The sequence below is a fragment of the Panthera leo genome, chromosome D3 (assembly GCF_018350215.1).
Source record: "Panthera leo isolate Ple1 chromosome D3, P.leo_Ple1_pat1.1, whole genome shotgun sequence".
NCBI lineage: Eukaryota > Metazoa > Chordata > Mammalia > Carnivora > Felidae > Panthera > Panthera leo.
The window spans coordinates 29,200,341-29,226,798 of record NC_056690.1 but is presented as its reverse complement, the minus strand read 5'-3'; the positions used below and the strand labels follow the sequence as shown (position 1 = coordinate 29,226,798).

At 53.1% G+C, this 26,458-nt stretch overlaps 3 protein-coding genes across 3 annotated transcripts; 1 reads left to right on the top strand and 2 right to left on the bottom strand.

Annotated features, from left to right (window-relative positions):
* Nucleotides 1–257: 257 nt before the first annotated feature.
* On the bottom strand, nt 258–8,740 carry LOC122203374 (tubulin alpha-3 chain). Its single transcript, XM_042910115.1, has 5 exons — nt 8,660–8,740; nt 4,476–4,698; nt 3,446–3,594; nt 2,452–3,132; nt 258–646 (listed from the first exon to the last, which is right to left on the bottom strand). The coding sequence occupies exons 1-5, from the start codon at nt 8,660–8,662 to the stop codon at nt 350–352; spliced, it is 1,353 nt and encodes a 450-aa protein (XP_042766049.1). The 5' UTR covers nt 8,663–8,740; the 3' UTR covers nt 258–349.
* Nucleotides 8,741–15,938: 7,198 nt separating this feature from the next.
* On the top strand, nt 15,939–19,670 carry LOC122203685 (mediator of RNA polymerase II transcription subunit 15-like). Its single transcript, XM_042910681.1, has 5 exons — nt 15,939–16,444; nt 16,966–17,126; nt 17,225–17,391; nt 17,851–17,949; nt 18,635–19,670. Exons 1-5 carry the CDS (start codon nt 16,436–16,438, stop codon nt 18,769–18,771), a joined length of 573 nt encoding a protein of 190 aa, XP_042766615.1. The 5' UTR covers nt 15,939–16,435; the 3' UTR covers nt 18,772–19,670.
* A 718-nt stretch (nt 19,671–20,388) lies between these two features.
* On the bottom strand, nt 20,389–26,197 carry LOC122203683 (coiled-coil domain-containing protein 74B-like). The gene is made up of 7 exons (XM_042910680.1): nt 25,881–26,197; nt 24,628–24,669; nt 22,288–22,450; nt 21,283–21,460; nt 21,126–21,208; nt 20,973–21,044; nt 20,389–20,819 (listed from the first exon to the last, which is right to left on the bottom strand). Exons 1-7 carry the CDS (start codon nt 26,128–26,130, stop codon nt 20,681–20,683), a joined length of 927 nt encoding a protein of 308 aa, XP_042766614.1. The 5' UTR covers nt 26,131–26,197; the 3' UTR covers nt 20,389–20,680.
* Between the last annotated feature and the right edge of the window lie 261 nt (nt 26,198–26,458).

The window sequence follows — 26,458 nt, the reverse complement described above, 5'->3', positions numbered from 1 at the left end:
ACCAAATTACTATTCCATTCTTCAAAGAACATCAAGAATGGGTGAAGGATTTAAGAAATGCCTAAATTTAAAGTAACCAAAGCATTCTTCCTAATTCCTTCAGCCACGCCTTTTGACAGTTTCTTTCTAGGGTTAAAGTGGTAACTAGACATACAGACATGCTTAATTTTTTGAGAGGAAACATGTTTTTCCCCTGTAAATGCACCTGGAAAAGGCAGGTGTCTAGATCGGGAATTATGGCAAAAGCACAATGGACATGATGCTTCAATATAGAAACTTTAATAGGTAAACATATCTTGTAAGGTTATAATGGGGATGATACAAGGGGATGGTTGCCAGAGGCACTCATTCAGTATTCTTCCCCTTCTTCAGCCTCTGCTTCCACGGAATCCACACCCACCTCTTCATAATCTTTCTCCAGAGCTGCCAGGTCCTCCCGGGCCTCGGAGAACTCCCCTTCCTCCATGCCTTCCCCCACGTACCAGTGCACAAAGGCTCGCTTTGCATACATGAGGTCAAACTTATGGTCTAGGCGGGCCCAGGCCTCGGCAATGGCGGTAGTGTTGCTCAGCATGCACACGGCCCGCTGCACCCTGGCCAGGTCCCCTCCGGGAACGACAGTCGGGGGTTGGTAGTTGATGCCCACCTGCCAGAGAAGGGGAAGAAAACAGTCTGTGAAACTTGTGTCAAACCCAGAAGTGGTAGCTGCTTTCATGGAAACGAAAGACATGCAGGTGCCTTCTTTGTGCCCGGCAAGGTGTCAGGTGAGCAGGGTGCTGGTTTCCAGACCAGCAAAACTGGGGAAAGGAGCCCTGGCTCCCGGCTCAGTCCCAAGTTGCCTGAAGGGCTGTGTCCCAGCAACTGAGACATGTGACAGGTGCTCAGGCAACAGGGCTGTTTCTTCTAAAAGGGGACACTGCTTTGTATTCCTCATGTTATTTTCCCCATAGGCTTCTACAAGATGGGGATTCATTTCTGGAGCTGAAACCTTTTCCACTCGATTCAGAGTACTATGGTTGTTATCACCAGGGGAGATCGTACCCCCGCGGTCTCCTACCAAATGAGCCAGCCTGTGCATAACAGGGCGACAGGCACACCCTCAGGTCCTAGGACTGTTGCTACTACTGCAACAGGAGGTGGCCTATGTGTGTGCTAAGTAGGAGAAAGGGGGTGATATTCGAGGGCTGGGTCCAAAAGGGGAGGCATTCTAAGTTTCCAAACCAGGAGACAACACGACCAGAGGTTTGGGCAGGGATACACAGGGTCAGTTAGAGCTGGGGTCGGCAAACTTTGTCTATAAAGAGCAAGACAGGGACGCCTGGGTGGCTCAGTTGGTTAAGGTGTGCAACTTCAGCTCAGGTCGTGATCTCACGGCCTGAGTTCGAGCCCCGCGTCGGGCTCTGTGCTGACAGCTTGGAACCTGGAGCCTGTTTCAGATTCTGTGTCTCCCTCTCGCTCTGACCCTCCCCCCGTTCATGCTCTGTCTCTCTCTGTCTCAACAATAAAAATAAACGTTAACAAAAAAAAGAGCAAGACAGCACATATTCTAGGCTGGGTGGGCCACATGGTCTCTGTCACAATTGCTTAATTCTCTCTTTGGAGCACAAAAGCAGCCACAACGAGACACCAATGAACAGGTGTGGGTGTGTCCACATAAAACTCTACATGGCTGGTCTGCCAACTGTGCCGATCCCTGAACCCAGAATAGGAAGGGCTAGTGAAGGACCCGCTGCAGCAAGCCCACCAGAAGCAGTAAGGTCTGAGCCAGCTAGGCGGCATGGAAAGCAAGGCAGAGGGAAGCACATTTTCCCAGATGGAAAGCATCGACAGTTTAGCGTCCAAGTACTGGACAAAGCTGAAGAGCTACAGCAAGTTTCCTATTCTGTATCAGATGGAAGACTGGCACAAACTGTGTTGGAGGCAGCCTCTGTCCAAACTTGCCAATCTTACTAACAGAGAAATGAGTATGTTGCCATTTCTTCCGAAAACATCCATGACCATTTTTCGTTAAATCAAATGCTGCATGGGACATTTAGGTTTGGTTTAATTTCCTTATGCCTGAAGAATGACGTGGGATTTAGGAACACTGATGTTTATAGTGATACCCCGATTTCAAATATCCACATAAATTGTCAAAATGCCCTTGAAAATTGCTACATTTCTAAGTCCAAACTATTTTTCCCACACTAATTCTTTCACCCAGAAGCGGCAACAAAAATCCTTCCCCAAACTTTCTGTTCTGTTAAAAAAGAAAATTCTCACACAGATACACAATGTGATAACTCAGGAAGGGAGTTCAAATGGCACCACTGAATAAATTATCACTCTGGCTCACTAATTTGTGACCAAGGGGCTGGCTGCCATGGAACAGGGCATCCCCTACAAAGGGCATGCTGTGCTTGGTCGGCTGCCTGCTGACCGGGAACACCACTCAACATCACCCAGTCCTACCTTAAATCCAGTCGGGCACCAATCCACAAACTGGATGGTGCGCTTGGTCTTGATGGTGGCGATGGCTGCGTTGACATCTTTCGGGACCACGTCCCCCCTGTACAACATGCAGCAGGCCATATACTTGCCGTGCCGAGGGTCACACTTGACCATCTGGTTAGCCGGCTCAAAACAGGCATTGGTGATCTCGGCCACAGACAGCTGCTCGTGGTACGCCTTCTCCGCTGAGATGACCGGGGCGTAGGTGGCCAGGGGGAAGTGGATGCGGGGGTAGGGGACCAGGTTGGTCTGGAATTCCGTCAAGTCCACGTTCAGGGCCCCATCGAATCGCAGGGAGGCCGTGATGGAGGACACGATCTGCCCGATCAGGCGATTAAGGTTGGTGTACGTGGGCCGCTCGATATCCAGGTTGCGCCGGCATATGTCGTAGATGGCTTCGTTGTCCACCATGAAGGCACAGTCAGAATGCTCCAGGGTCGTGTGGGTGGTCAGGATGGAGTTGTAGGGCTCCACCACGGCCGTGGACACCTGGGGGGCCGGGTAGATGGCAAACTCCAGCTTGGACTTCTTGCCGTAGTCCACCGACAGCCGCTCCATGAGCAGGGACGCAAACCCAGAGCCGGTGCCGCCCCCGAAACTGTGGAAGATGAGGAAGCCCTGCAGCCCCGTGCACAGATCCGCCTGAGAGAAACCAGAGACCGCGAGTCAGTGCCCGCGGAAGCCACACCGCCGACCTCCAACAAGCCACGCTCACTTCTTTGCCTCTGCGGGATGATCACACATTCAAATCGTCCACAGCGCACGTGCAGGACGCTCAGGAGCAAAGCAAGGCAGACGTTAGAGATGTACGGACGCACTGAAGCCACACGTGAAGGGAAACGTGGACTCAAGATTCTGGCCTGGGGTTTTGCCAGAGCGACCTCCTGGTCGCAATCCCTGCATACCCTCCCGTCCGGGGCAACGTCCACAGGAAGCCTTCTCGGCACCCCCTTACCAGTTTTCGGATCCGGTCCAGGACCAGGTCGACGATCTCCCTGCCGATGGTATAATGGCCTCTGGCGTAATTGTTGGCTGCGTCCTCCTTCCCGGTGATCAGCTGCTCTGGGTGGAAGAGCTGCCTGTAGGTCCCTGTGCGCACCTCATCTACAAAGAGGACACGTGGGCCGCAGGGCTTCAAGCCCGTTGTTAACTCACCAGGAGGGGTGGGTTTGGGGACCGTCGGGATCTACCAAGCACGTGCCGTTCCTCGCGGTCGGCAGCATCAGGGTCTCGTAGAAAACGTCTCTGCGTAACACGCAGACCACAACAGCAATCTATGGCTCAGCAGGTAAAGTCAAGTGGAGGTACAAAGTCCAATCTGACTGGTCCTCAAAGGAGGGAAACCACTCACACCCGCACACAGGTGACTCTGCACGTGCATACATATGTCCTCCTACCCACAGCTACCTCAAAGAGTGTAACTAAAAAATCGCTTACATGCTAGACAGTCACCAGGTCAGCATGACTTTGGCCGGCCAGTCCCATCAGGGCACCCTCTGTGGCCTGCCTCTCACAGGCTTTAGGGTGACATCCTGTCTTCCCCTGGGTGGCCACTGAAAGGTGCTCTCTCCTTGCAGCTCTCCCTGGCAACCACTTCAGCCTTCTAATCTGGAGGAAGCCAACGAATGTTCTCTACTTACCTTTCTGTCAGATGCAGGTCAAGATTCTCACGCAGCAGCATCTTGGTGTGCGCAGCGTTAAGGAGGGACCAGTGCCTGGGCACCCCGCAGGTGGAGTCTACACAACCACCTGCCTGGGGCTGAGGCGGCCACGAGTGAATCTATTACCAGCCTATGTTTTTCCTGTACGTTAGGTTCTCCTAACTTAGGAGCCTCAGTTTCTCACCCGATGTAGCCACAGGCGTGTACTTGTACACCCCGTCCTTTCTGCAGAAAGGATTCAAAGGAGCACAGGGGGCATGGAGGGGGCTTCAGGGAGGCTCTCCCACTCTCCCGGGAAAGCCGCCCAAGTGCCCGAGCACCTACCGACCACGGTGGGCTCCAGGTCCACAAACACCGCTCTGGGCACATGCTTGCCAGCCCCAGTCTCGCTGAAGAACGTGTTGAACGAGTCATCCCCACCACCGATGGTTTTGTCACTTGGCATCTGACCATCGGGCTGAATTCCATGTTCAAGGCAGTACAGTTCCCAGCAGGCATTGCCGATCTGGACACCTGCCTGCCCCACGTGGATAGAGATGCACTCGCGCTGGGAACCAGAACACAAACGTTGAGATCCCCTTGTCTTCAAGGGAACCAACACTATACGGCATGGAAACCATATTAACACACACATCTATATGTACTTCACATTGTCTATGGCTTTCCCAGACCTTTCCCAGAAGGCTTATGTGACCCTTTTCAAGTCCCTATGAAAACTGAGGTGCTCTAAACCACCCGAGCTACTAAGTGCCGGACTTAGCCCCTACACAAAAGCGTTTGCTACCATACACGTAATGTCAATGGTAAACGCCACACCGTACAGTCACATACAGCCACAGTTATTCTCTAAAGAATATAGCTACTAGTTTCTGATGGTGTCCTGTCCAAAGAGAATGTAACAACTAATAGATCAGGGAAGGAAGAGTGGACTTGGACACAGGTCACCATGGCCCAGGTGCCAGTGGTCACCATATGTGTGTCATCCATCTACCCATCTACAGCTACCCTCTATTTTCTCCACCCAGGGCTGTGCTCAGGGAGGCTGACCCATCTGGACTGCATGAAAGGGGCTTCCTTGCACCTGGCTTCTGGTTGCATTAGCCAAGGCAGGCATCAGCAAGAGACTGCGAGGTTAGAGGACAGTGTGGTCAGGGTGCTCACTTCCTGGCTCCCACCCTGCCGGACTGCCATGGGCTCCCTGAGTGTGTTTATCAAGGCCACAAACTTTCAGCAGTCAGTGTTCTTTATAAAGCCACCTTCTCAACTTCTAGTAACCACTCCCTTCACCTCAAGGCTAGGAGTTAATGGCAACCAGGCATCACAAATGGTAGGACACTACACTGTCCTTTGGTGGTTTCCTTAGACTCAAAGTACCTATTTTTTGACTGTATCATATCTTTCCCGCCATAAACATAACTGTACAGTCATTAATCATTTGTTCTATTTTAGACACCGTATCCTCACAAATACATAGAGGAGATCAAATAAAATTCAAGGTGTCCCACCTACCCTAAATCCTAATATACAATACCAAGAACTTGAAGTCCTGTTTTTAAGTTTGGCAGGTAATTTTTTTTTCTTATTTTTAAGGTCTGTTTATTATGGAGAGACAGCACAAGCAGGGGAGGGACAGAGAGAGGAGGAGACAGAATCCGAAGGAGGCTCCAGGCTCTGAGCTGTCAGCACAGAGTCCGACACGGGGCTCGAACCACAGACCGTGAGATCATGACCCGAGCTGAAGTCGGACGCTTAACCGCCTGAGCCAGGTGCCCCTGAAGTCCCGTTTTTTTTTGTTTTTTTTTTTTTAACTTTTTTTTTTTTTTTTTTTTTTTTTTTGGGACAGAGAGAGACAGAGCATGAACGGGGGAGGGGCAGAGAGAGAGGGAGACACAGATTCGGAAACAGGCTCCAGGCTCCGAGCCATCAGCCCAGAGCCTGACGCGGGGCTCGAACTCACGCACCGCGAGATCGTGACCTGGCTGAAGTCGGACGCTTAACCGACTGCGCCACCCAGGCGCCCCTGAAGTCCCGTTTTTTATTACACAAACACCAACTCTCCAATTAGGGGCATAGAGATTCACGTAACGCCACAATACCCTAAGAATCCCTCCCAGAAGGAACTATTATTCACTTGCAGAAAGAACTTCTCCAATGACAAGGAATGCACTCCTTCAGAGAAGAAATTCATCAACACTCTGGGAAGTCTTTTGGAATCCACACAATCACACCATTTACAGATCAGTATTATTCATTTTGCCTTACTTATATCCAGGCAGCCTATGCTTCACAGGATGCCTGCTTTAGTTTTCTACGGACTCAGCCCTAGTATGATCACAGTAAGCTCTGTACCCTGAGAAAATCCCTCGGTTTTTTCTTTTACAAAATGGGGGCTGGTGTGCTACATGATCTGCAAGGCCACTTCCATCTGATTATCCAATGAAACTAATGAAAAGCAGTCAGAAAAATCATTCCTAGCTTTCAATAGAAAGCCATTCAAAATTCATCACCAACCTCACCTGGATCATTAAAATTTTACCTTTACTCAGCCTTATCTTCATCCTCTTTCTTTTCAAGCTCCGGTCCAACTGCTCTCTTCATATTCTTGGCAGATTGCTTTGTTCCCTACGTACCCAGAAGCTTCAGCTTCCAGACAGCAAATGCGCAGACCTTTCTGCTCTCTTCCTCCTGTCAATTGTTTCTACTGATCCCCTACCCGCTAACAGTCCTCAAAGTAATCACCGGCCTTCTCAGGCCACTAGAGATCCACAGACCTCTTCAGGGTAACTGGAAATTAAAGCGATTTCACAGTAGGACTACTGAGATAACCAGCCCTTTTCACCGTGTTCACATTTCACCGTGTTCACTGATGGTGCATAATCAAACAGTGGGTAAAACTGGGGTGCTTGGGTGCCTCAGTCAATTAAGCATCCAACTTCAGCTCAGGTCATGATCTTACCATTTATGAGTTTAAGCCCCGCACTGGGCTCCGCACTGACAGTGCAGAGCCTGCCTGGGATTCTCTCACGCTCTCTCAAAACAATAAACTTAAAAAAAAAGGGGGGGGGGGTAAAACTGTTAATGCCCTAGTACAAATCAAGGTAGTGGCACCAAACTATACCAGTGTTCGTTAGATTCTTCACCCTTATGCACTCACGGTAAAAAGACCAAAAAAAAAAAAAAAAAAAAAGTCAATTTCATTTCAGAATATTCATGATGAAGCAAAAAATGATTATTTTATAAAACATCCACCCTCAAGTACTGTGACAAAACGGAAAGTATCCATAAAGCTCTTGTGCACCTGCTGAAATACAGCTGTTTTAAGAAATAGCACTTGTGTGCTTTCAGTTGCCAACTGAACTAGCTTTTTTCACAGAATGTTATTTTCCTTGCAAGAGCCGACAAACTATGGCTATTGCAACTTGGATATCTGGTGTTTATGTCAGCATGTTGTCTTAAAGTAAATAAATATTTTTAAAATTTCTAACATGGCAAACGACTACGGAGATAACCCACATAAACAAAGGCTTTTTGGAGTCCTACTTTGTTACACTGTAGAGATGTCCATGGAGTGCCTGGGTGGCTAAGATGGTTAAGCGTGACTCTTGCTTCCCCATCAGGTCATGATCTCATGGTTTGTGAGTTTGAGCTCACTGGGCTGGCAGTGCAGAGCCTGCTTGGGATTCTCTCTCTCCCTCTCCCTCGCCCCTCCGCCACTTGCACTCTTTCTCTCTCTCTCTCAAATAAACTCTATAAAAAAAGAAATACTGTAGGGGCACCTGGGTGGCTCAGTCAGTTAAGTGTTGGACTTCAGCTCAGGTCATGATCTCATATCACATGAGTTCGAACGCCACGTTGGGCTCTGTGCTGACAGCTTAGAACCTGGAGCCTGCTTCGGATTCTGTGTCTCCCTCTCTCTCTGCCCCTCCCCCACTTGTGCTGTGTGTATGTCTCTCTCTCTCAAAAATAAACATACGTTAACATACATACATACATATATACATACATACATACTGTAGGGATGTCCTGGGACCCCAACGTTTGAGAACCACCTTCCAGGCCTCAGGAACCCAACATAACGGCTGTCCTCAGAGACTGAGTCAAGGCCACCCAACAAGTCAAGGTCACCCAGCTTCCAACCTGGCTCATAAAGTTACAATTTTCGAGGAGACATCTGCACCTGCCGACCCCCCTTCATCCGGGACATTACCACGACGCAGGTTGCCGCTGCCCTCAGGGTTCGCACACCCAGAGAACAAGCGAGAGGACTATCATCTGTTCGTCCGGGCAGCCCTGGGCCTCCCGTGCCCCCCCCCCCAGACCCCTCTTTCCCCGATCTCCCCCCCCGCCCCCCCCCCGCCACACACACACACACACACACACACACACACACAGCCCCGGCCCTAGGATTTGTCGCAGTCTTGCCCCACCCAGGGGCCTCATGTGGCGGGCTTCATCCTCCCTCCTGCCTGGGCCTCTATGACCCGAGAGTGGCCAGGGGGGAACCTCACCATGGTGAGTTCAGCTGCTGCCCAACGCCGTTACCAGACCTCAACCGCCGCCACAGACGCCACGCGCCCAACTGCCGCTGCTTGCTGTGCACACGGCCCGGGATTGGCCCGCCGCTGCCCAGGTGCCCATTGGTCCTCAGTGCCTCGGGGCGGACCTAGGCCTGGAATCCCGCTTCTGATTGGACGTTACTTGACTTGCGGAGTATGGTGCTTTCTGATTGGATATGGCTTTGGCGGGAAGGCTGTGGCCTGGCCAAAGCAGAGCATTCTGATGCATCCTGGGATGTTAGGTGGGAGTGGTCACGGATTTCTCTGCGTGGGACATAGCACATTTTCGTGCACGTAAGGCCTCAATGTGCGCGTGGCTTCACGCCAAGCTTGTGCCGCCTTCTTGCTTGGAGGCCCAGGCCCACTCACCTGTCTGCTCGTGATTCCGGTCTTTGCAAACGAGACATCCTCTCAAGGCCTGCCCACCATCTACCTGTAACTAATGCAAAGGAGAGCTGCTCTCCCGTGCTTCGCAAGCCAATAAAAGACTTGCACCAAGTTTTTGCCTTGAAGATAGGCTATTGGTTGGTGTGGCACCACCCAGGAGAACGTAAAACCGGTGTTCAACGTCCCGAACTCCCTGATGGCTTATAAACGAGGGGTTTTACGGGGAAATTTGGGGGCGGGGGGGGCGGGGGGGGTCTCCTGAGAAGGTGGACGCTGTTGATTGGAGGCTTATGAAGTCATGTTCACAGATGTTACTTTGTTACTTCAAGTGTCTTCATCTGGTCCGCGGAGGTGTGTTCTATGTCAAGAGACTTGAGATAGACTGACAACTAACAAGATGGATGCCAGCTTCATACCCAAAATCTGCACCCAGCTTTCTTGTCCACCCTTTTTCCGGTGCAGAAAGGCCTTTGCCATCCAGCGCCCGGGAACCAGGCAGGATTTGATTACTTCTTTAATCTGGGGATTTCTGAGTTTCTGGGGACAAGGGAGTTGGAGGGTATACCCCAGGCTCCCCCGCCAAGGCTGGGTTGGAGTGCAGTGTCCATTTTGGGGAACTTTGGTACAATCACCTGATTCTTCCATTCTGTAAAGACTGACTTAACTTTCTTTGGGATCCACTGTGTATTTATTTCTGAGAAAAGCAGGGTAAAAGGAATTCTGGCATAACCCCAAACTTATCACCAGAATGCAACATCCTTTCTGGTGATTCCCTAGAGCATGTTGGAGCAGACCCTTAACTTATTACAGATGAGCGGGGAACTCTGCCCCTGCAGTGGAACACAACAGGGAGAGGAGCTGGAAGTTTTCTGTAGGCCTTGGGAACATTTGGATAGTATGATTCGGTCGGCCCTTAGAAAGCTAGCTTTGGCAGCAGGGAGGAGGGAGATGGAAGGAGGTCAACGGAGAGCCAGGGAAACCAGGAGAAACCCTCCCTGCTTCTTCCCTCCAAGAGAGTGAATCCTTCTATCTTAGGTCACCTGCCATAACAGAACACCATGGACCGGGTAGCATAAGTAACAGAAGTTTATTTTCTGGCGGTTCTAAAGGCTAGAAGAGTAATGCAAGGTCAAGTTCTGGAAGGGTTGGTTTCTAGCGAGGGCTCTCTTCCTGATTGCAAAAGGCTCCCTTCTTGCTGTGTCTGCCTATAGGGGTGGGAGGAGGGGGCAAGCTCTCGGTGTCTCTTCTTATAAGGACACTAATCCTATCAGATCAGGGTCCCACCTTTATGACCTCATTTAACCTTAATTGCCTCCTATTTCCAAATATAGTCACATTGGGGGTTAGGGCTTCAACGTAGGAATTTGGCAGGGGGACCCAATTCAGTCTATAGCACCCTCCTCCACCCTCACGGCTCCAATCATTCCACATACGTAACTGAATTGTAGCCTGTATCACATTTTAAAGTACTATTTATTTTTTCTGGTTTTAAAAGTGACACATATTCAGAGTAGAAAGTGTAGGAAATGAAGAATAACATAAGGAAAATAAAAATCATCCCCAAACCCACAACTTATAGCTAAACACTATTAATATGTCAAGGTGTTCTTAGTTTCTTTTTCCCCTGTGTATATACTTATACATGGGTTTTACAAAATTGGATCCAACAATATGATTTTTTGTTTTAGTAACAACTTTCTTGAGATATAATCCACATACCATACAATTCACTCATTGTTTTAAAAATATGTTTTTTGTTTGTAAGTAATCTCTACACCCAATGTGGGGCTCAAACCCACAACCCTGAAATCAAATCACATGCTCTACCAACTGAGCCAGCCAGGTACCCCACAACTCACCCACTTAAAGTGGTGTACAATCCAGTGGTTTGCAGTATATTCACAGAGTTGTGCAACCATCACCACAATCCATTTGAAAAGTTAGAGAAGGTGACTTATTTGTTTAAGTTTATTTATTTATTTATTTATTTATTTATTTAGAGAGAGCATGAGTGGTGGAGGGGTGGAGAGAGAGAGAGAGAGAGAGAGAGAATCACAAGCAGGCTTCACACTGTAAGCGGGGAGCCTGAACCTGAAGCAGGGCTCAAACCCACAAACCGTGAGATCAGGACCTGAGCCAAAATCAAGAGTTGGATGCATAACCGAGTGAGCCACCCAGGCGCCCCATCACAATCCATTTTAGAACATTTTTATCATCTCCAAAAAAACCCATGCTCTTTCGCTACCAACCTCCAGTCCCTCCCATCTCCCTAGCCCTAGGCAACTTCTTTTAAATTTTATTTTAGAGCGAGAGAGAGAGAGTGAGAGAGAGAGAGAGAGAGAGAGCGAGAGAGCAGGAGCAGAGCAAGTGAGTGAGAGAATCCCAAGAAGCCTCCATGCTCAGCATGGAGACACAGGACACAGGACTGAATCCCCTGGGATCACAATCAGCTGAAATCAAGAGTCAGATGTTCGACCCACTGAGCCACACAGGCGCCCCAGCCCTAGGCAACTTCTAATCTACTTTCTGTCTTGGTAGATTTACCTATTCTGGACATTTCCTATAAATGGAATCATGCAATATGTGGTCTTTTGTGAATGGCTTCTTTCACAGCATCATGTTTTCAAGGTTCATTCATGTTGTAGCATGACACATTCCTCCTGTTACATGATACATGCCTGCGGTAGCATGATCCTTCACTCCTGTTTCTTGTAAACAGCTTTATTGAGATACAGTTCACATACTGTACAATTCATCTGTTTAAAATGTCCAATTACTTTTGGTATATTCACAGAGTTGTGCAGCCATTACCACAAGCAAGTTTAGAATGCTATCATCACCTCAAATTTCATTTCTTTTTACGGCCAAATAATATTCCATTGTATGGGCATACCATTTTTATTTTATTTTTTAATGTTTATTTTATTCATTTTGAGAGAAAGAAAGAGCAAGGGAGAGAGGGAGAGAGAGACTCCGAGGCAGGCTCTGCCCCACCAACGCACAGCACAGAGCCTGATGCAGGGCTCCATCCCAAGGTTCGTGAGCTCATGACCTAAGCCGAAATCAAAAGCCAGTTGCTCACCTGACTGAGCCACCCAGGTGCCCCTATACCATATTTTATTTACCCATTCATCAGTTGGTGGACATTTGTACTTTGTGGATATTATGAATAAAGCTGCTGTGAACACATGTTTTCATTTCTCTATGACACGAACTGCTGGGTCTGTGATAAACTACAGGTTCAACTTTTTAAGGAACTGCCAGACAAACCATGTGATTTTTTTTCAATCCTGATTTTCTCACTTAACATTAACCATGTGCTTTTTCATAAACTGTTAACGTGTTCAATGTTTTTTGAACGCTTGGCTTTTAATGATTGCAGAGTTCCAATTCTTAGTTAATCAGTCCTCTGTTATTGGGCATCTAGATTATTTCCAATTTTCATATTATAAACAGCCTTTCAGTGAGCATTTTTGGGCATCAATATTTTTTTGTGAAACATTTAAAAATATTTATTTACTTTTGTGTGTGTGTGAGAGAGAGAGAGAGGGAGAGCACGAGTGAGGGAGGAGCAGAGAGGGAGGGAGACACAATCTGAAGCAGGCTCCAGGCTCTGAGCTTTTAGCACAGAGCCCGATGCGGGGCTCAAACGCATGAACCTACTGAGCCACTCAGGCACCCCTGGGCATCAATATTTTTATGCATCTCTGGTATGCATCTGAAGAGCAGATTAGTCAGACCATTGAATCAAAGGACATAGGCAGTTTTAAGGCTCTTGGTACATAAAACCTTCCAAAAACGTTGTGTCAGTTTGCGCTCTGGCAAGTTGAGTTTGGGAATGCCAGTCACACACCACCTTATATTTTCATGGTCTCTTGAAGTCACCAAGGCAGGAACTTTGGAGATCTTTGACCCCATACCCAGCTCAACATGTAGCACACAGCACAAGTTCATGTTACGGAAATTAGTGTGAGCAAAGGAAGGCCCACACTCTGCATTAACAGAGGCCATGGGATGGAGAGGAGGGTACGATTGTCTGAGTCATCATGAAGACAGGCTCCACAGGACTTACCACCCAGCTGACATGGGACTCACTGCAGACTCAAGTGGTAATAAAGCATCATGAGGCCAAGAACCCTCCGTATTGAAGTTGAAGTGACCAATGTGAGAGGAAGCCACATACCGCAGTCACTTAGGGACAGATGCCAGTAGGGACGGGGTGTAGACTGGAGGCAAGTCTTTTGTACTCCACTCTGTGGGCAGCAGTCTTTATATGGAGTGCTGGAAGAATTACCTTCACTGAGATAGCGAGGTCATCAAACTCTCTGTCCACTTGGATATCCTGAGGAGAAACCCATTACAAGGCAGTACATTACCACCTTCTGAGAACTTTGCTGGTTTTTGCTGGTACACACAAGGTTTTGGAGAAAATCCTTAGGGCAGCTTCTCTCCTATGGATGACAATGTCATCAGTCCCCAAACTATTAAAATAGGGAAGGGAAGGGGCTCCAGGGGGCTCCTTGGAGTCTGTGATTTCTTGACCTGCGGGTTGGTTGCATAGGTCTGTGCTGTTTGTGGAAATTCACACCCCAATCCGTGTGCACTTTTCAGCATAAACGTTATTCCTCAATAACAAATGTAAAGGCACGGGGAGTGAGGGGAAGGATACTAGCACCAATAGTGTCTTTCTCTACATAGGCCTTTTCTGTGGGGTCTGCTATCTCATCCCATCTTCACAATGACTCTGGGTGGGAGATTTTAGCCCCATTTCACAGAAAGACCAGGCTGAGCCCTGGGAATGGTTTTACATGAACTGTAAGGATTTAGAAGTATTTCCCTTACAGTTATTTATTTTTGAGAGACAGAGAGACAGAGCACAAGCAGTGGATGGGCAGAGAGAGAAGGAGACATGGAATCCGAAGCAGGCTCCAGGCTCTGAGCTGTCAGCCCAGAGCCCGACGCGGGGCTCGAACTCACAAACTGTGAGATCATGACCTGAGCCGAAGTTGGACGCTCAACCAGCTGAGCATTTCGGGTGCCCCGAAGTATTTCCCTTAAAACTGAGAAGATCTAGGCTAGGGAGATTAGACTAATAACAGTTAAGGAATAGGAAAATGGAACATTGCATCTAGACAGGTGTTGCTCTCCAATTCAGAAGATCCCATGTTGATGGACTCAGGATTTGGTCCCAGGCCTGATTCCAAAGTCTGTGGTGTTTCTGTTATGCTAAAAGCTTCTGTTAATAACCATACATTATATTGAATAAGCATGTATTTTTGCAGAACAGTTTCATATATAATTCCTTTTTTTTTTTTTTTTTTTTTTTTTTAATGATGGAATCCAGTGCTGACAGGAATTCTCGCAGAGCAAGAGGAACATGGTCAAGGCATGCTACTCTCTGGCTTTGGAGCTGTAGAAACTCGGCAGGCAGAAGGAATCAATAAGCAATAAGAAGAAGGAAGCATCAGTTGTCCCAAGCCTGAAGGATTGGAACTGTAAAAACGTTTCTGGAAAGACTTTGACACAAATCTGGTTTTAAATAAATGAGGGTTAGAATAAGCAGTGATTTGTGACTAGACGTCAGTTTAATAACTGGTATTTGGGGATTCTCTCCTTAATGTTTAACTGCTTATATAATTTTCTCTATATATTTTTAAGTTTATTTATTTTGAGAGAGAGAGAGTGCGAGCGAGCAGGGGAGGGAAAGACAGAGGGAGAGAGAGAGAATCCCAAGCAGGCTCCCTCCTTTCAGTGCAGAGACCAACATGGGGCTTGATCTCATGAACCATGAGATCATGACCTGAGCCAAAAGCAAGAGTCAGACACTTAACCAACTGAGCCGCCCAGGTGCCCTGAATTTTCTATATTAAAAAGGCACAATTGAGACGCCTCGGTGGCTCAGATGGTTGAGCATTTGACTCTTGATTTCAGCTCAGGTCATGATCTCAGGGTCATGGGATTGCTCCCTGTATCAGGCTCCATGCTTAGCATGGAGCCTGCCTAAGATTCTCTCTCTCTCTCTCTCTCTCTCTGTCTCTCCCATTGCCCCTTTCCCCTAAAAAAAAAAACAAAAACCCAACCCACAACTGAATGAAAGGAGTCTTAATCCCCCTCAAAGCCAACGAGTGAATCTTTTAGCACCAATATCCACCTGCAGGCAGAACAGGCCAGGGGGTGAGGTGGGTAAGTACTGAACCTTCAAATCCAAACATCAGTGAACAGCAAGCTAAGTGTCCTCTGAGGCAATTCTCTCTCAGCCAATGAAGAACCCAGGCATGAGCCAGCGATGAGACCGCAACGGTATCCCCCAGTCAGGAGTGGAAATAAAGCCACAGTGGCATTGTGACCCTCCATTCAGGCCTGGGGTGGAACTCAGACTTAGCCACACTGAGTATCTGAGCAGGACACTAGAAACTGCAGAACTAGATGTAATGGAGCTGGGCGGCACTCAAGCCTCTAGGCTCGATCCCTCTTTGGGATTGTAGGGCTTTGGTGGTGAGACGGAGTTTAGAGAAGGGGCCTCGGGCCACCACAGGTGCCTCCAAGCCCTTGGCCCCTTGCCTTTGCCAGTATCCAGCCCCTGCCCTGCCCCTGACTTCCCAGTGGCGTTGGGCAAATGACTGCATCTCATTTACTCCGTTGCAAAAGGAGTGACTATGGCTCACCCGGGTTGGCTGTGAAAATGAAACAAGACATCGCCTTGAGAAGCACTTGTGAGGCATTGGAGCCCTGGTTCACAACATGGCACACGTGCCCTGCCCCAACCTGCCAGCTGTGCTGCTCTGAACGCCAGAGACGGGCCAGCTCTGCAGAACTATGCACACGGACTGGCCTTTGGGTTCTGTCCCTATTTCTGCATCAGTTTGGCTATGCTCCCTTCTAGAAGATCTTCTCTGTTCTATTTACTGTGCAAAATGCTAGAAACTGCAGAACTAGATGTATTGGAGCTGGGCAGCACTCAAGCCTCTAGGCTCGATCCCTCTTTGGGACTCTAGGTCCTGGGGCAGGGACCTGGCCTCTGTCTCTCCCCCTGACCCATCACCTTTATGCCCTCTTCTGATGAGCAGGACCGGACAGCTCCTGGACGTGGGACCATCTTGCCTTATACTCTGGGTCTAGGAATAGTTCAATGACTGGGGCTCCTGTGGAGGATTCTGGTGGCCAAGGCTGGTTCCATGCACACCAGGACAAGCTAGGCAGGGAGCGGTTGGGATGAGTGCTCAAGAGCCGCTGACACCTCATCCTTGAGCACCCAGAATCAGTCACATCCCCTCTCCCCATAGGTGCCCCCTGAAAACACTCCAGAAGTGTGAGATTGCCCTGGAGAAGCTCAAGAATGACATGGCAGTGGTGAGTGGGGCACCATGGCCTGGTGGTGTCCAAAGGGCCACAGGCATCTGTGGGGAGAATTCAGAACCACAAGCTGAGAGAAGCCTTCACAGTCAGGAGTGGGCAGAGGGGCCATGCTGCTCAGCCTGGGGACCTTGCCCAGGAGTCTTTTGCCAGGTCAGGTCTGCTGTGCGGAAGGAGAGTATATGTGGGAACATGGGAGAAGTCACCCTGTGGCTGTGGTCCTGGGGTGCTTTCTGCAGCCCCCAGGTGCATGGGCTTTCTTGTATGCCCATCTCCACCATCAGGCCTCCACCCAGCCCTGCCCAGCCCCAGTCCAAGCCCTGGGGGAAGGGAACTCTGGGGAAGGTCAAGGCTGCAGAAGGCAGGAGAATGTATCCAGGGTCAGCCGTATTTGTCTCCAGGGGGCAGAGGTTGTGGGGAAGCCACAGCAGTCTGGCTGTGAAGGATAAGGACTTCAGGGTCTGGAAAGCCTCCCCAAGAGTGGGCTGCTAACGTCCCCACTCCCCGTCCTGTCACAGCCCACGCCCCCACCACCCCCGGTGCCGCCAACCAAGCAGCAGTACCTGTGCCAGCCACTCCTGGATGCCGTCCTGGCCAATATCCGCTCACCTGTCTTCAACCATTCCCTGTACCGTACATTCGTGCCAGCCATGACGGCCATCCACGGCCCACCCATTACGTACGTACAGTCCAGGGTTCAGCCTCGCAGTGGGTGGCGGGCCGTGGGCCACGGGCCACAGCCTAGTGTGGTGTGGTGACCATGGTGGTCTCTTCCAGGGCCCCGGTGGTATGCACTCGGAAGCGTAGGTTTGAAGACGATGAACGGCAGAGCATTCCTAACGTGCTCCAGGGGGAGGTGGCCAGATTAGACCCTAAGTTCTTGGTGAACTTGGACCCATCTCACTGCAGTAACAACGGCACCGTCCACCTGATATGCAAGTTGGGTGCGTACAGGGGAGGGCGGGGCTGCTGCTATGGGAGAGTGAGTCCCGAACTACAGCCCAAGGCCCTGGAGCAGGCCCAGCACAGGCCCGCATGATCCATGTGGACAGGCACTTGGCCTCCCACAAACAGGCATGCTCACACCACACCCTGAAGCCCACCATCCCTGTGTCCTCCTGGATCCTCACACATACCTGGCCCAGGAGGTGCTCTGAGGGCAGAGCCCTGAGCCCACAGACTCTTCCCTCTCACCGGCCTGCCGGGGAAGCCCCTCCCTCCCAACCAGATACGGCTGTGCTTGCCTGAGGCCTTAGGGAGATGTGGAAGTGGGAATCAGAGTGACCTCCAGACTGCAGCAAGCCTCACCAGAACCTTTTGGGATATGAAGAACCCTGTTTAGAGCAGGGCTATGAGGCAGGGCAGCCTGGGCCAGGTCACAGGCATAGACACATGTGTTGCAGATGACAAGGATCTCCCGAGCGTGCCGCCGCTGGAGCTCAGTGTGCCTGCCGACTACCCCGCCCAGAGCCCACTGTGGATTGACAGGCAGTGGCAGTACGGTGAGCCAAGAGGACAGCCTTGGGGAGGCCTCACGGCTGCCGTCTAGGGACCCTGGTAGGGGGCATCAGCTCAGGGCAACCGAGATTTGCTCTGTGCCCCGCAGCTGAGGCCCCTCCTCCCCTTTCTCTGCTGCCCCTTTGTGGGCAGGAGTGGGTTGCCCAGAAGTCACTTGGGAAGAAAGGGGTCCATCCTGTGTCTGCAGGGCGGTCACCTATAGTGAGAGAGAGGCGAGCAGGTCCAACCGCCTTTGTGGGCCTCTGCAAGGCTGTTACGGGAGTACAGAAGGAGCTTGGGCTTACGGAGACCCACCTGGGTGACATGGCTTCAAACCAGAGGCCCGGAGAGACCCCTGTTGATGGTGGCCAGTCCCCCTGCAGTGCAGAGCTGGTGCATAGGGCTGGGATCCCAAGGCTGTCCCTGAGAGAAAGCCCTGGGCTCCAGACCTGTTCACATTCCAGTTCTCCACTGACGCATGGGCCTGGGAGGGGACCGTGTTGGCCACCCCACTGTGTGCGGGAGATGGCATCCTGGTCATGTTGACTGGCTTCGATGCCCTAGACGCCAGCCCTGTGTCTGTGGGGTGGCCTTTCATAAAGAGTTGCTTGTGCAGCCCAGGGTCAGGCCCAGCACTGGCTGTCCCGGCGGAGGTCACAGCGGCACTCATGGCCCATTGCTCTGTTGCAGACGCCAACCCCTTCCTGCAGTCAGTGCACCGGTGCATGACCTCGAGGCTGCTGCAGCTCCCAGACAAGCACTCGGTCACAGCCCTGCTCAACACCTGGGCGCAGAGCATCCACCAGGCCTGCCTCTCCGCCGCCTAGCCACCCACCCACTGGGGACCACGGGGATAGCCGGCAGCCTTGTCGGGGCCACAGCGGACACGCACCTCACGTTGGACATTTCTAGGTGTTGGCTCCCTTAGAGAACCTGGGCTTAGATTAGCTTTCCTGCTTTTATCTTCTGCCTTGGGGACCTGCCAAACATTTTCCCATACTTGTACGTGACTGGGGCAGGTGGCTGTGGAGCTGGCTGCTTCGTGGTGGGGTTGGGACTCCCCCACCCCCACTCCCCCCCGGGAGTCGGACATGCCTCAGCCCTGTGTGCTCCTCCTTGGGCTGCTGTCCCCTTGGCTTCTCCAGGGCCCATGTCCTTCCTCAGCAGCCTGGGGGAGAACTCCAGGTCTCGTTAGAGCCCCTTGTGTGTGTGCCAGAAAACTTTTTGTTTCTGTAGGGGAACATGGAGAGCATAGGAAACCCTGAAAACACACACAGAATTCTCTGGTCACGGTTTTGGGTTCAGACCCTTCCACCATTGCCGTGGGGGGCACGCCACTGGGAAGCTCCTGGATCCAAGGGCCGCTGGCTGCGTCTCAGAAGGAAAGTCGGCCAGCAGGCAGTTGTGAATCCCCTGCCATCACCTGGGACTCATACCTCATGGCATTCTCCCTTTAAGCCATGGGGGTCTGCTCAGCACTGTGGGGGTGCCTAGGGAGCAGGGACACCTGAGTGGATCCTGTACCTGGCACCGTGCCCACTCACTGGGCACTTGGGCCTGTTCTTGGGTCAGGGCAGCATCCTCAGGACCTGGCGTCATCAGAGCTGCTCCAGAGAGTGAAAGCTCCCTGACAGGGCATCAGCCCTCTGGCAATGAGAGGTTTCCCCTTTTGTATGTGCACTACCGTGTCATCTGTGGTTCTTATAATAAATTTATTATTCCTGTGTTTGTCGTGAGTTTGTCACTGTGTCCCCTCCCACAAGTCTGGGACCACTATCCAGTGAGGTATGCTTTCAGGGCTGAGCCAGATTCCTCACCTTGGAGACGGCCGTGGATGCCCAGACCTTAGTTCACCCTTTTTTGACAGTATCAGTGCCTCATCCTGGTTTACCCCGAGGTTTCTGGCAAAGCTCCTGCTGCCCAAAGAAGAGGCAGAGATCAGCACTGAGGAAATGGCCAGTGGGGCCAGTAGCCCTGTCCTGCCAGGGGAGGGTCGACACTAAACTGACCACACCCATGAGACCTAGGAAGCTTCGGTTCTGGTGAGTAAGGGGGTGGTGAGGCTCTTGGGTGGGAATCTCAGGGTGGGGCCCCAGCGCCCTGGAGAGGACCATTCTCCCATGGCCGTGGCCCTCCACAGCAGAAGGCAGGCTCGGTAGGATGGCTCGTTAGCTGGGATTGTCAGTGTGGAGGCTGGACGGCGCTGTGGCAGGGGGGACGGGACTTGCCCTTGTGCCTGGAAGGCAGTCCCAGCCCAGCCAAGGGCCAGGAAACCCCCTGCACTCAAAGAAGGGTGCATGCTGTGCCTGCCCGTGGCGCAGGGCACCCACCAGGCCCTGGACAAGTCCTGGTGACTGCCCCAGTGGGCCCCTCCCACCGCAGGGAGCAGAGCTGGGGGCACAGGGCAGGGCAGCCATGTCAGAGAGCGGTGAGGGATGAGGTTCACAAGTGGAGAAACGAGCTTTATTTCCAGTCTTCAACAGGTAGGGTAATACTTATTTAATGTGTTTTTGTGTAAATGCAGAATAGCAAAATACTGAGCAAGAAAATAGTGTCTCGGTTCTGAGGGCAACCAAGTACTTTATCTGCCATGAACTTTGCTTATCTGGAATTTCGCGCGGCCTAAACGTGTTCGAATTCTTTTGAAGTGCTATCTAGAGAGGGTTAGCGTCTCCAGCTGTAGGGCACTGGCCTGGCCCTGACCTGGCATGCAGACGCCGACACGTGCCGCCCGCCTCAAAGGACAGAGCGGTGCAGCCGCCGGCGCTGCACCACCTGCAGCCTTTTCTGCCGCTCAGCAAAGTTACTCTTCAAGGTCTGCTTCAGCGCGGGCAGGATGGGGCGCTCTGCCACGGGCATAGGGCTCAGAATCAGGCTGGTAGGGCAGAGGGAGGTCACTACAGGTGCCCCCGGGAGCAGGAGCGGAGACTTGGCTGGCAGCAGGGCCCCAGGCAAGGCACTGAGCTGTCCCTGCCCCTTATGTACTGGGCTCAGGCCACCCCACCCTCCCCCTGCCGGTGGGACTCACCATTTCTTGGGGATGCCCTTGGTGGGGACCTTGGGGAGCTGCATGGCTCCCTGGTGAAGGGCCTCCTGGTCCCTGGTGAAAGAGGAGTCGGTAGTGAGCCCCAAAAGAGCAGACCTCACCGGGATGCGGTGGGGGCCACGCCGAGTCACTCACTTGGGAGAGCTGGGGCCGGCCTCCTCAGATGCAGCCTTGGGCCTCCTCCGGTTCCCTTCCAGGAGGGCCTTGAGGCGCTGCAGCTGGAAGGCAGGGAGAAGAGGGGCAGTGGGCGGGGTCTGCGGAGGCACTGGGGTCCCCGCTGCCTGAGCCTCACCTCTTGGGCCTGCAGGAGGTTGGCGTTCCACAGCTGGCGGATGACCACTTCGCACTGCTGAAGCGTGGTGGGCTTGCGCAGGTGCAGGGGCAGATTCATCACGGGGGGCTGCTTGCCCTTGTGCTGGCTGCCTGCCACCCAGGGGGCTGCTGAACTGGACGTCTCCACTTCTTCATCTCTGGAACAGGCACTAACAGCAGCCCAGAGCTAGCCTGCCAGGATTGGTCTAACCACCCGCCACCTCTCTTGAGGGCGGCATCCACACCAGTGTGCGGCTGGTGTGGGGAAGAAGGGTGTGTCTACACAGCCTCCTCGGGGTCTGGTTCCCTTCTGCTGACCAGGGTGCTCCAGACGCCAGGTGGCGGGGGTGGGGGGCCACTCTGGTGCCAGCTGTGACCTGGGCGTATCCCTTCCTCTCCCCTCAAGGTGCACTGAGGGTCAGATGTGGTTCAAGCTGTGTGACTGCCCTCAGTCCTGACCCCACACCCGTGGGGCTGGTTGAGAGGGACTCTCAGTAAGGACCGTGCAGAGAAGCAGGACCCCGTCCTGCTGGCTGAACTACCCAGGGGACAACAGGGTCTCTTCGGATGCAAAGTCCAGGTTCACTGCTGCTTTCCAGGAAGTCCCAGAAACAGGTGTCAACCCGGTCTTGCTCTGGCCTGCTGGCTCTGTGCCTTGCGGAGGCCAAGCACATTTCCCAGGGTGAGCCCAGGAACCCAACTTACTGTTGTTCTTTTGCTTGTTGTCTTGGTGAAAAGCAAACTAATGTAAAGGCCAAGTTACTTGGTTCCATTTCTGTGAGAAATTAGTTTCTGGGCTGCTGTTGGCACCCTCGTGTGGGCTCAGGTCAGCACAGGGCATTGCCCGCCAGATGGGCCTGCCTGGAGTGAGTCTGCTTTCACTCTGGAGACTGACCCATTTGGAAGGGCAAGGCAGCTGGCTGCTTCCAGAATGTGAACCTACGAAATGCAACGCTGGGCCCACAGGGTACAGGTGAGCCCTTACTTGGCCTGCCCCTGCACCCCTGGAGCGTTGTCCCGCTTGCTGTTGTGAAACAGGGCAGCAGCTGGGGTCTTCTCTTCCAGGTCCGTCTTCGGAGGAATGTCAGTTTTTGAGTCTTGCTTCTTGGAGAAGCTGGGCCGGGGCCTGGCCTTTCCTTGAGAGTTGGCTGTAGATCAGACCCAGACAGGGCAGTCACTGTGGGTGGGCATCAAGAGCCAGGGCCCACGTCCTCCAGGATTGGCTGTGAGTGCCCAAGGAGCGCCTGCCCTCTGCCTCGGTTTCCTCCTTGTAAAGGAGAGATGGTAACAGAGTCCCCATTGTGGGGGCTGCCAGGTGACCCAAAAAGGGGGTCTGTGGGTGGTGCCTGCTGAACGCTCTAAAACTACTGCTGCTGTAGAAGCTGGCCTCCCCCTACTTGTACTGGGTCAGTCTCCCATGCCTCGGGGAAGTCCAGGGGTCAGGGTGGCCCCGCAGCTGTTCCCTGACTCTGAAGCAGCACCCCATTTGGGGCAAAATGAAACTGTATGAGAGTTCTGGGACCCGGCCTGCACAGACTTCCTTTCCACGGACAAGGCCCACGGCCTGCCTAGGCCCTGCATGGAAGGGGCAAGGGCCACACCCGGGGAGGATGCCTGGCCTCTCAGGGAGGCCGAGTGCAGAGAAGGGGCTATTAGCTCCCCTCACTCTGCAGAGGACACCACAAGCCCAGAACGCTAGGCAGGGCTGTCCCACCTGTATCCACCTGCTTTCAGGTGTTTGTCGTGTTTGACAAGCAGGGCTTCTGCCAGGCTGCCCTTGGAAGACCACTTAGGAAGGCTCAGGGGCTCCTCTCTTTGTATGCAGGCAGGGTGTGCCTGCCACAGGACCTTGTGCCCCACGTTGATCTGACGTTCACTTCCTTTGTAGCCAACCCCGCTTTCGCTTTCATAGTCTCCCTCTGGCCAATCCATGGTCCTGTCACACCCCGCCTCGGCTCCTTCCTGCTGGTGTCAGCTGACGGCACCTGGCGGCCACCCTCTCTGGCTCCCTTCAGCTACTCCTTAACCCTTAAGTCCACAGAGCTTGGCAAAGGTGCAATCTGGTCAGCACCCCACACTGGCCATCGGGGCCCAGGGCCCCAGTGGGGCACGTGCCCCTCCCCTGACCCTGAGTTCACAGAGGGTGCTGGCATGCCACCTGACAAGGTCGAGTTTGAGACGGACTTGATGGACTGAAAGCTGGAATTGGAAGTGCTGCCTATGGGAAGTGCACCGGGTTAGTCTGAGATGGTGGCAGCACCACCTTGGTCCCAGCTTTCCCGGACACTTCTGTGCCCCGCTGTTGGGAGGGGCCAGGCCACCCGTACCTTCCTCCTGGCCCTGCAGGCCTGTGTGTTTGTGTTTGTGTTTGTGTTTGTGTTTGTGCAGAGCCCTCCCCCCCCGCTCTGGTGAGGCAGAACCAAGGCCAAGGGGAAGGTGATTTCTGGAAGGGCCATCCAGAAAGCAGCGGGCTTGGGCCCGAAGAAGCAGGCCCTGAATGGGAGGATGGCCTCTTCTGATAGCCCACTGGGGACCCCCGACCCTGCAGGACTGGGACCATTAACAGGCCCTGCCACTTGCCCAGGATAGCTCACTGGAACTGCTCTGCTCCGCTCGAGGAGGGCCCACCACCACTGTTCCCATATTCCATGTCCCCTAGGAAGGGAGCCCCGGGACACCCCCAGACTGGGGCATACCAGGCTAACACCTCTCAGACCACCTCTTGATGTCAGACTTGGCCCCAAAGGTATGTGGGGGGAACAGGCCCAACACAGCCTGAGTCTCCCTGGGTTGGGCTGGAGGACAGGCAAAGAGAAAGGGGCTGTCACGATGAGGAAGGGCCTTAGACGAGTGACTGCAGGTCTCTCTGTCTCTACACTTGGTCACAGCAGACATGGCAGGGAGGATCCCCAGAAGGACTGTGCCCACAGCCGTCTGTGCCAGAGGCACAGGGCTGGGGGCTGCCATAGCAGCAACCCAAGTAAAAGAATCCAGCAGAGCCGCAAGGCTGGGGGCCCGGGGGCGGGGTGGTGGTGGCAGGGGTGGGGTCTCGGCAGCCCCACCCCAAGCTGCTCTTCCTGCTTCCTTACTGCAGACTTCAGGCCTTGGGATCCCCGAGAGCCCCACCTGCTGTGCTTGGGTGCACAGTCACCCACACCATGGCGGGGGGTGGGGGGCAGTGGTGTCTGTCCAGGTCCCCCAGGATTCCTCCCCACTGGGATAGTACATGGGCCAGTGCAGCTAGCTGGGTAGACACAAGCACTCTGGAGGGGCTACTCCTGACAGAAGTAATTTCCCATCAGGCACCCAAGGGCCTCAGTCTTACCTTTCTTTGGCTTTTGATTCATTATTAGCTTGTAATGGAGATCTGAAAGCAAGCATGTGCACTGGTCATTTTTGAAACTGCAGCCATTTGGGGAGAAGAGGTTTTGGCTTGCCCTGTGCACTCCCCGCTGAACCCCTGAGAGACCTCACACATGACCTTAGCAGCCAGGACACTGCCCCATGGGCCAAGCCTTTACCCTGGGTGTCTTAGGGCCAGCAATGCCTCTAGCTGTTCCCTGAGCCAGAGCCCTTGGGTGAGAGCCTCGCCAGGAGTCCATTCCTCTGCCCATGACATCTATAGGGCACCCTCTGCTAGGTGGAGCCCCAAGCTCCAGAAGAACAGAGGTGAGTGAGTCAGGATGACCCAGTCCTCCAGGAGCCCCTAGTCATGGATGAGCAAATGTGGTCAGAGCAATGATCAAGTGACACCCAGAACGTGGGCTGGCCACATCCAGCCTGGGCATCAGGGAGGGACAGGGGTGAGACTCAAGACTCCTTATGTCAGGAGGAGGGAGTCCTGACATCATGGTGAGCCCTTGATCTAATAGCACTTCAGGTAAAGGCAACAGGAGAAAGGTGGGGAGAAACTGAGACAGGGCTAAGAATGTGGGGGGAGGAGTTCCAACTAGAGCATAAGGGAGAAGAGAGGACAGCAGTGTCCCGCCGTGATAGGCCTTAAGTTCTGCTTCAGGCCTGGCCCATGGCGGTGAGGAGCCACCAGCGGGGCAAAGTTAGGAAGGACCTGCCCTGAGGAGACGCGGGGGCAGGGGGAGGTGTCCAAGGAGGGGCTGGATGGGAATGGCAAGTCGGCTCTCGATCTGTGTTTAGTTTGTGAAAATCACTGAGCTGTACACTCGCACTTTTTACTTCCATAAAAGTTTTTAGAACAGGCGGGCCCGACTTGCCTAGAGAGGAGACTGCGACCCGGCTTACTGTGGGAAACGCTACACAGCCAGACCACCCCACCAGATCCCCAGATGGTGGGGCGGCCCCGTCGACCCCGCCCACGAAGACCCAGGTTTGGGGCCCGGGGGTGCGGAGGAGGCAGGGAGTCCGAGACCCACGTAGCAGGACCCGGGGTGGGGCTTGCTGCCCTGTGTCCTCCTTATACCCTGTTTAAGGGTTTCTAAACCTCGTGTTCTAGAGTCCACGAGTGTTTCGGTACTGGAGGCACCCGGGAGCGGCAGGTCTGCCTCTCCCTCGGGCCCCAGCCGCGGAAGACGCCTCACTCGCGGCCGCGGCGCCCGGACTCACCCTTGTTCTCCCGCTTGAGGTGCTCGATCTCCTCGTGGAGCTTGACCAGTGTCTCCGAGTGCTGCTGCTGCAGGAACTGCAGGCTCTTCTCCAGGTCCACGACCCGCTTCTGCGCCTCGATGAGCCCAACCTGCGTGCTGTGCTGCGCGGGCTGGAGGATGGCGGGCGGGCGCAGGCGCGACGTGCCCCGGGAGCCCGGGAGCCCCGAGCTGGGGGGCCGCTGCCCGGCCGCCGCCACCCCCGCGCTCATGTCGCCGCTGCCGCCGCCTCTGCCGCCGCCTCTGCGGTCGCTGCACTCCCACTTGGTGGCTCGACTGCCCCGGCCTGGTGCCGCGTCGCCATGGAAACGGGCGCGAGCGGGCGAGGGGGGCGGGGCGTGCGGCGGGGCGTCGTCTGTGATGCCCGAGAGACCACGCTGCTGGTGGGGGTGGGGCCTGCGTCAAGTTTGCCTGAGCTCGTACACCCTGACTTTGAAAGGCATCCTCTGAATTAAGGTCAGATAATCGTCCGCCTTTACAGTAGGTCTTACTGTCCAATTTTCTATGCTTGTTTATTTTAATAGTTCGCTTCTGGAATAG